The sequence below is a fragment of the Abrus precatorius genome, unplaced genomic scaffold, assembly GCF_003935025.1.
Source record: "Abrus precatorius isolate BTA unplaced genomic scaffold, Abrus_2018 Scaffold5, whole genome shotgun sequence".
Taxonomy (NCBI): Eukaryota; Viridiplantae; Streptophyta; class Magnoliopsida; order Fabales; family Fabaceae; genus Abrus; species Abrus precatorius.
In genome coordinates, this window is record NW_020874395.1 from 15,770,168 (window position 1) to 15,780,832 (window position 10,665).

The 10,665-nt window shown below is 29.2% G+C and overlaps 1 protein-coding gene across 1 annotated transcript; it reads right to left on the reverse strand.

Annotated features, from left to right (window-relative positions):
• Positions 1-8,574: 8,574 nt before the first annotated feature.
• LOC113868139 lies at positions 8,575-10,598 on the reverse strand. Its single transcript, XM_027503704.1, has one exon. The coding sequence runs from the start codon at positions 9,664-9,666 to the stop codon at positions 8,836-8,838; it is 831 nt and encodes a 276-aa protein (XP_027359505.1). The 5' UTR covers positions 9,667-10,598; the 3' UTR covers positions 8,575-8,835.
• Positions 10,599-10,665: the final 67 nt, after the last annotated feature.

The window sequence follows — 10,665 nt, forward strand, 5'->3', positions numbered from 1 at the left end:
GTAATGTTATGTGTTTTGTTATGTTATGGTTCTTTCTACCACTTTTAGACAAACACGTAAAACAATAATAATCCTTGTTTAACAACTTTAACGCTTCTTAATTAACACTTTTCTTTACTCTTAATTTCTCAGATTATGTGTTGCCATTGTTTAATTGGTCGCTCTTTTGTTAGATGGGCACTTGATATTATTATATTTATTTGTGTGCTTATCTTTTCCTACGCTCCCTTAATTTTTAATCTACTATGTCAAAATGATATTTTATTGTATTAATTTGTATGGATGTTATAATTATACGTTAATTTTTTATTTTTATCATTTAAAATCATTTTTTTCTCTAATCGTATGGTTCTTGAAAATTTAATGAATAGTTTTTATAAATTATCTCACAATTTAAATTTTTACTTTTAATTCTGATTTGTGTTATTTTTTTGTTTTGAAAAATTGTATGAATGAGTCACCTTTTACTTAATTTTTGTTCAAACAAGATTGCTTATATAAGATAATGAAATGTCATATCCTCTCTTTCCAACGATATTTCTGTATAAGCTTCATTTGCTTATCTGAAAAAATGAGTTAAGCATCTCTTGTTGAAAATATTTTAAGAATATTGTTTAAAAATAAATATAATTTAATACAATGTTTAATGATTTTTATAAGCATTTGTTAGCAAATTTATTCAAATAAGGCTGCAATCGAAAAGGATAAAAAAATAAATTATAAAATAAAATAATTATTTATATGTAAAACTTAATACAATAAAATACATTAAATGATGGATTTAATTTATTGATCATAAGAAAAGTGAGTTAGAAAATATATTTTTAACTTCTCTGTTATGTTATGAATAAACACAAAAAATTTATAATTTTTATTTTATTCTGACAACATATTTATATATCTAATTGCTTTTGTTTTTGACAGATAAGGACTAAAAGTAAAGTTATCATTTTGTAAAATCCTAGTGTTTTGGTGACTTAATTTGAAAATGTTCATCAAACTTGTTGATTGTATCTTAAAAAATTCACCCCGTTAATCCAAGTTATGCCCAAATAATAATATTTGAGGGATGAAACAAATCAAGTCAAAACGAATATTTATCTATATTTTCAAAATATTATATATACACTTTTTTCTCTTCCACGTTTTAAAAATTTCCTTACACCAAAAATTTATTTCTTTTACTTATAATTCATATTTATTAATTATGAGCTTGAATTTTTGTTTTAATATTTTTAAATTTATGCTTATTTTAACTTTATTAATAATAACTTTTGTGTTAAATATATATTTGGATAATTTTAAATGTATTTTTAAAGTCACACTAGTTTGACAATACAATAATAAGATAAAAAAAATGATTTAAATAAACTCCAACTATTATAAGTAAGATTTAAGATATTTGAGTTGAGACAAATGATTAATGCATACTATTGATCTTTAAACTCCCTTCATTTGTTTCTTTATTTATTCATGCAAATTGTATCCAAGTTATTTTATATGTAGTTAAATAGTTTCATTTCCTGTAGTTGTGATCTTTGGCTCAACTTAAATCAATGAGATGTTTAATATGTTATTTAATGTCCTTAAATTAAAGACATTTTTTTATGTTGGAAATAAAAATATAAAAACATATCGTATGATTTACTTTTATATAATAAATATAATTAAAATTTACATATGTTCTTCTTATCTGTACATTGTATGCTCATTCACACCCTTTAGCAGTCCCTGTAGTTCCTTATATGTTATATGGATAAGCTCTACCAACAATTAAACAAGAATTCAAGTTCCTTAATAGATGGGATTCATGTGATAGTGACTGAATTTTATTTAACAAGTAATCAGTCCAAAAGAAAAACAAAAGGATTGAAATAACCAAAGTGGTTTAGAATATCTAGACTTGTGATAGTGACATCAATTCATGCTTGTTCAGAATAATATTATTTTACAAATGAGATAAAATATTATAATAAATATTTATATATCTTTAAGATGATTCCATGAATATGATACTAAAGTTCTCTATGTATAGGTCCACCTTGTAGCAACTTATCATTAATTTCTCTGTTTGAAAGATAATTAGCTATAATATACATCATGGCAACGAGTTTGAGTGCCAATTAATCAAATCATCATGATCAGGGGTTGGTGCAAAATTCACTCACAGGTAGAAATGCTGCACAGAGAGGCACTGATTTTTTTTTATAATATTTTTTTTTTTTGCCCAAATTGTGGAGTGGGTTGAAATCAATCTAATCTTAATTTTCATAATTGATTCTATATTCAACTTCAGTAATATCTAAATAGTTAATTTTGATGTATTAATAATGCAAATCCTTCTATTTATTAATGATTGCTTTATTATTTCATAATTTAATAAAACTGTTAAATAATGTGGTAATTCATCATAAGATGTCTCCTTACAGATTATGTATTTAAAGTAAATTCATATTTAACAATGATGATTAATCATATTGTTTCAGTGGAGTATCACAAAAATATTATTGTGTCTGCTTCAACTTTTTGAAAGTTATCCAGAAGAATAATCCATTTCTATTTATTTTCATTTGTAAAAGCAAATTGCATAGGGGTTAATATATTTTGATTTTTAAAATATGAAACTAATGGAAAGAGAAAGAAGGCGACAAAGCAAAAAATCTTCAAAATATAATTGTGTGTCTTTATCAAGATTCAAGAGCCATCGGTTTTCATTGGGTGGTTTTTCTGCTATTCCAAGTCATTTGACTGTAATTCATTTCAATCTCATCATATCCAATATTTTGTTAAAATCACAAGCCATTCAAAGCCCATCCAAGTCGTTTACTTCTTGTCCAGAAAAACAATATCACTAATTAAAATGGGTGAACCAAGAAGTAATTAAATGAATGATCATCTTTCTTCTCAATCTAGATCACCAACAAGTAGACAAAGAAAATCTTTTTTTTTCTTTCTATTTCTGGTGGATGAACAAAACCCCCCAATATATACCTTATCAGTCACAAAAAAATCTTATTATAAGAAAACTAATCATATGGTTTAAGAAAAAAAAACTAAAACAAAAAGTTTCCCTTTTTCTAAATCTACAGCTCCAACCAATGACTCTGTTATGTGAAAAAAACATGTTCCTGAATAAGAATCTCATGATCTGGTAAAACATACTCCTTGCTCTTACAATATATTATTGAATTAAAAACCATAAAATAAAACAAACGAGACTTGTCCAAAATAGTATAGTATAATGTAGAGGATCTATTATCAAAACCCAGAGAATTAATATTTAGAACAACTTGGTAAAAATCCAGCACCTGGTTTGTTTCTTAATTAAGGGATGAAATCAAGTTAGATAAGCAAAGAACTTCTGAAAATATATTACAGCTAGCAACCCCATCATCATCCACCCCAAGAATTAAATTAATTAGGCAAATACATCTATCTCTACTAATTTATATATGTATATATGTGTGTAACATAGCATAGGGGAAATTGAGATTTGGAACAAGAAGGTTCCATGCATTAACACTTGCAAAATTCAAGTAATCAAAAGTTGCAAGCAATGATTAATAAAGGTACACATGATGAACACAACTCACAAATCATAATCTTCAGCATATCATCATCATGTGGACTCTGGGGAGATTGAAACGACAGGCTTATTGGCAGGCATGGACTTGGAACGTGTCATCCAAGCTGGTTTTGATGAAGACCCACGATGTAAACGACACCTAAAGGACCCTTCATGTGTCGTTGGTGAACATAAGCAGTGCCCTTTTGGCAACGAACCTGCTCCTCCACCACCACCACTGCCACTGTCACTCTTTGGTGATGTGGAAATGGTAAGCTTGTTAGTCTGTGTTTGGGATTGAGATGCCATGGATGATGATGATGATGATGATGGATGAAAATTTCAAGCGGAAAAGCAAGATCTTTCTTTACACACAGAAAGCACACATAGGCAGGGATGGACCTTTATATATAATAATGTTATTATTTTAATATTTTAGAATTAATTTTTTATACAATTATTTTTATTTTATATTTTAAAGTTAAAATGAACATAATTTATAATTGTCTTTTTTTTACATAAATTTTAGGAAAAGTATATGACATCATATTTTGAGAGAAAAAAAATTATCGAACTCAATAAATATTTATATTTACCTTACATAAAAAAATTATTTATTTATAAAATATATCTTTTTACATTTTTTTTATCTGCGGTAAAGGATAAAAATGAAATATCTTATAAGTAAGTTTTACTTGATACGTAAAATATTTTTAAAAATGTTGTTTTTTATTTGTTTAAATTCTTTTTCAATTTTTTATTATTTTAAATATGTTAACTTAATTTAACTCATGTAATTAAGATTTAAAGTGTTTTTAAGGGTATCTTTATTTATTTATTTTTATACTACAAGTATTTATGATAGGCAATTATGTTTAAATTGGGTATGATAATAAATGATAAATGTTTAATATTTAATATTTAATATATCTGTATTAACTGCATCTAAACTCAAAATTATATGTTAAGTTAATAATTTAAAATTAATAGATTAAATTTACAATTTTTGTATAGTTTAAAAATGATTGATACTTTATATTATTGTATTTTAATTATATTTTATTTTAACTAATTAATTAAAATATGGGATTTATTGACGGATAAAGTACTAATTATTTTGTTGGGGCCCAATGGGATGGGGAATCAAATCGAAAGAACATGGGAATGGATGAGAGTATAAGAGCGTAGCCATGTGGGAAGCTCATGCTTTCATATGCTTGATTGAACACTTGGCACTTTTATGCACAATCAAATTTAAATACGTAAGAATATTCATATCAGAAGGAAAAATAAAAATTAAAGAAAAAGAGAATTTGTGGTCACAATGTTATCAATAAAACGACACGGTATTGGCATATGGGCTACCTCTCTTTTCTCAATGTCATCATCCACTACTTCCTCATATAAATGCTTCTGTTCTGTGATGTATAACCACAAAGTAATGTAATCAACATTTTTTTGTTATTTCATTCACTGGATACATAGTCAACATAATAAAATTTGACTATAAAACCTTCTATGATTATATCAAGTTAGACTATATCACATGAAATTTGACTATGCATTACTTGCATATGAGTCCTATATAATAAGTCAATTTCAGTTACATACATTGTTTTTCCATTATTATCACTCTATTGGTGAATGAATTAACTTAAGGGTTAAAGTACCTTTATATATAGGTCCATCTGTCCTCCATTGCCAAGGGTGCTTTCATGACCATCAACACAATAATCACCTCATCTCATCCCCCATAGACCAAGTAATCCTAGACCCACTAAAATTATAAGTGTAACTATATAATATTAATATATTTTTTAAAAAACAAATAGTGCATGTTTTACTGATCAAGGAAACGAAATCGTAAAAATGTATAATACACACTTTATACAATTACTAATTTCAAACTATAATGTTTTCATTTTCTAATTATACTTATAGTTTACTTATAATTTCCATTTTCTTTATTTTCCTTATGATGTTGTATATATTGAGTAAAAGAGAGAGAATGATTTTGAATTTGTCCATAAATAGAATCTTCTTCTTATACTGTTCAACATGAGTTTAACCTAGCTTGCTTGTGTTTCATGTACAAGCCACACAAAGTTGACAAACTAGCTTGGCTAATCAAGCTATTTATAAAAGGACATGCTGTTGGTCCTATAGAATAATAAGCTCCAATAATTGTCCTACCATGAAAGGTAAGCTGATAAAAAATTATAGAGATTTATTGATAACACGTGTCACGTTTACAAGCATTTTGTCTTAAAGTTCAAAGGACAAGTGCTGTTCCAATTTATATGGATGTCCAAAGGAACAATGAGAAAAATACAATGGATAATTAGATTCTCAGGTTAGTGGGGTAGGATTCTAGATTAATTTCATCTGATCCATTGGAGACTGAAATGTTAAACAATACGATTTTTTTTATTAAATTGTTTTTAATATTTGCAAATTAACTTTATACTGTATAATTAATTTTAACCTATATATATTTTGTAAACCTTGAAATATAACAAAAGTGCCCCTCTTGAAAAACACTAGTCCACTACACTCATGAATTTTTCTTCTTTTTCCCACTGATTAGTAGAGCTTACGAGCCAAACTCTGGTGGGTATGACTTCCCTTTAACTGGTTTGACAAATTGCCAAACGGGTCAGCTCCATTTATACTATAGAATTAGTTTGCATTTGAGATTATAGGAACAAGAAAGAAATGAATAACTTGCATCAGTAATTCATATTCAGAATCACAATTTGGCTCCCATGTATTAGCAAGGTTCTACTGCTGCTAAATATAGCGGTGTTGACATCACAAGCGTGATAATTATCAATTTAAAGATTCCAAAGCTATGTTTATTACTATCATTTTAGACGTAATCATTTTCATTTTGGTAATGAATAATTAGCAGATAAAGTAACAACTTTTTTTTGGGTACATAAAGCAGTGGTTTTTTAGAATTGATGCCATGGATTTATGCAATGATCACTTGCCTTTAATAATGAGGCTTGTTGGGCTCATAATTTATTTCAATTTATCATCTGTTAAACAAGCTTCACATGATCTGTCACGAAGCTGTTCCATTCCTGAAGTCTGATCATTACAAACAATTAACCTCTTAGAATTTTATGTTGTTCTGACTATTCAATTAATTTTATAAAATGAGATAAACAAATGATCATGTATTATATTTATTAAATTTTAGTTGAATTGATAAATTTGTTGTGCATGATTTAGGTTTATCAGTGTTATGTTACTGTGAGCAATCTCACTGGAATCATAAAATTAGAATTGGTTGACAATGGTAACAGGGAAATGATTGGGTACAAATTGATCACTTGCAAATCTAATCGACTCAATGTTGGGCCTTATCGACCCATCCCAATATATCAAAGAAGCTAAGATAATGTCTCTCTTGATGGGTTAGTGATAAGCTAAATTGAAATGGTACATCAGAAAATCATGCCCTGTTTTCATTCTTCATCTGCACTTCTTTCTGTTGAGCTAAAAAAATATTGTCAACATTCTTAGCATTAAAAAAAATATTTACTACACTTCTATATTTTTTATAATTTTAAAAAATTATTTAAAATGAGCCCTAACAATTGGTGTTAATATTTTCCTTGATCTAATTACTCCATTATCGAACCAATCCACACAAAGATTTGGCATTGTAGAGGCCGGATGGTGTATGGAATAAAACAAACTATTGAGTGGATATAATCATCAGTTCATCTCTCCCTACATTAAACAAAACAAACAAAATAAAAACAACAGCCTCAAACGATTTAGTATACTAAAATATTTATATTAACCAGTGCTTGCTTAAAAATTTCTTTAAATATCACCTATACCAATGAGGGATGCAAATAATGGTTATTATTATTATTATTATTAATTAAATATTTAGTTCCTATAAAAGTTACACAATCTAAACTTGATTTTTTAAAATATTTTATTGAATTTTTTTATGAACTATTATTTTTAGTTTATCTAACTAAGATAGTCTAACAAAAATTTGACACATCATAATATATTAATAGAATATGTCAACTAGAGAGATTAAAAATAATAATTTGTAAAAAATAAAAATTATATCATAACAAAAAATTTTCAGTAACTAAATATAAATTATGCAACTTTCCTAAAGAATAAATACTTAATTAAGCTTTATATTATTATTATTATTCATCTTTTATCTATAGTGCACAAAACTACTTTTGACTGAACACAATACAGTAAGTAGATGCAAAAAATGAAGCTTCTTGTCCTTATCGATGCAGACTTCGACTAACTCAGAAGTCTTTGTTTACAGTTGCAGTGATATTATTTGTTTGTTTTTAGCCTTCAACGTTTTATTTATCGGAATCATAACTCGAGGCCCCTCAAAAACTGAGATATAACATTTTAACTTGATTCTTATGATAACAAAACCAAGGGGAAAAAATTAATTTTTATAGTAATTTTTCCTTCAAAATTCACGTGCACAATCTCCCAGTCCATAAAACATAAAAATAAAAATGAGAAAATTAAGAGCTTGTCTGCTACTTGTACTATGAATAGCAACAACTTCCCATAAAACCCTAGCAAATGTGAAGGAAACCGAAACATATACTATCCATTTCTCTAATGTAAATGGTAAGAACGCAAAGATAGATACATAAAATGTAGAGTTGGCATGAGGGTGACATGGTTAGAAGGGGCATGGTCACGCCTGAAAAGTTGATAGTACCTGTAGTTTTGTCTTCCCTTTCCCTCTTGATTTCTGGTTAAGAGTTTATATTTATTTTAATACTGTTAATTTTAATTAGTACAATAGATTCAGGCATGTTTAACCCATCTTGTGACACATACTAATTAGTGGCTAGATCTTCCCGATCATTAGCACTAATAATATTATAAAATATTAATTTTGAATTTTAAAAATAGATTTAAACAATTAATAATAATAATTTATAAAAAAATATTTATTATGCTTCATAACTTTAATATAATAAATGTTAATTTTTAATAAAAGTTTCTCACAGTGGATACTTATACTCAATCATAATATTATTCACATGTCACACAACTACTGCATAACAAAACAAATACATGAAAATGAAAATAAAAATAAAACAAAACAAAAGCTTTGTAGTCTAACTACAAATTTGGTTCAGCTTAAATTTAGAGAAATAATCTCTTGTTTTTAAAATGAACTGAAAAAGTGATTATTTTTCTAAAGGAAACTGAACCAAGCATGCACTAACTAGTCCATCGAAGAACCACAATCACCATGAAGGAGAAGTACAGGGGGAACCGGAGGAAGAGGAAGAGGGAGCACTGATGCTACGAGAATCACTGCCTGAAGTACCCAAGGAAGTGGCATCTCTAAGAGAAACAGAACAAGCCTCAGCAGGAAGCTTCTTTATTGGGGTCAAAGGAGGTGTAAAAGGAGGTGATGAATGACTATGAGCACCACCACAAGGGGATGCCTTAGCAGAAGCATCATGATCATCATCCTCCACAGAAGAACCACTTTTTTCCGAAAGAGAGGGTGAAGTGTTTGGTGTCTCAAATGGGGTGTTCGCCACACTTTCTTTCCCTTCTTCGTTTTCATAAATGGGGTTGGAAATGTACACAAGGTGCTCCCCACCACAACAAGACTTATCAACACACAGAACTTCACTGCCACTGGCACCACCTTGACTTGTCTCTTGAACTTCTTGTAATTGGGGTGCTCTGGCCAAGAAGGATGATAGTGGGGATGCTTTTGGTTCTTGTTTACGATGCTTCATTGGTTCAAGCATGTCATCTCTGAAAGGGAAAAGGAAACTTGTTGGGGCTTGGAGGACCCCTTGTGAATAAATGTTGCTGAAGGGTGGCGGAGGAGAGTGTTGTGAGTGTGGTGCATGTGAAGGGGAAGCATTGGGTATGGTTGTGGTGGTTGGAGTGGTGGAGATGGGGATGGTGTTGGAGTTGGTTTTTTTGAGCTGGCGGCGGCGGAGTAAGAGAGAACAGTAGAGTTCAGCTAGGAGCACTAGAATGAGGCCTAGAACAACGGCAAGGGTTACCACCATTACCAAGGTTGCTCCCATGATCACTTTGGATGTTCCCTTCATTTTCTTTTTGGAGTTTTTAGTGTGGAGCGTGGACTACTATAGCCTTTTACTTGCTTCTGTTTCTTTTCCTCTTTGTGCAGGTAGTGGAACAAGTAGCAGTAGAAAGAAAGAGAGTAATATAGGGGAGGGTAAGGGTGAGAACTGAGAGAATGAAGGATTTTTTGGCGGGAAAAATGTTACTTTTACCCTTTGACGAGTGGTGGTGGTGAGAGTCTAGGGATGGGAATCCTAAAAGGGCTAATGGTCCTAGGGAAGGGTAAAGGCTTTTGTTCCTGAACTAGTTAGAAGTCCTGACAATGGTCAGATTGATCAATTTGCTAGTTTTGCTGTGAGATTCTCACCTACAAATGAGATACCTATGTTAGGATTTGTTTGGTTTAATTTGGGTAGAATTAGTTCTTTCAAAAAATAATGTTGAAAGAATTGTTTTGTATTTTAATAATATTTTAAAAACGAATTAAGAAAAAGTAGTTTTACTTAGATGATAAAATGAAATTATTTTTATAATGTGAATATAAATAGATTTGTTCAAATTTTATGTATTTCAAGGAAAAAGTTAAATTAAAAAAATGTATTCGCTACAAAAATATTTTTGAAAAGGTGAAAAAGAATTTAGGACTCGATTTTTCATGCTGGGAATATGGGAAAAAGAAAGAGAAAACACAATATGAATTGATTTTGCTGGTTGCAAAAGGATATTTGCGGTTATCCATTATTTTGGTCAACTTGCTGTTATCCAAACCGATCAGGATATTATCCCGAAATGAGGTATGATGGGCTGAGAAGTTATCGCACCCCTACATGGGAGACTGCTGCACTAAAACTAGCACACTTCTATATGCCGAGCAATTTTTATGAAAAATGTAAAAAAAAATTATTGCAAATCCTCTTAAGAAAATCAAAACAGATATTTAATTTATCACGAGCTGTTAAAATTACGATTGAACTCTGCACTTCAATGAAAGTAATAATAGCAACAACGACGACCCCTACCATGAA

Coding starts and splice junctions, on each gene's coding strand:
- LOC113868139 (XM_027503704.1), bottom strand. CDS start 9,666: ATGAAGGGAACATCCAAAGTGATCATGGGAGCAACCTTGGTAATGGTG.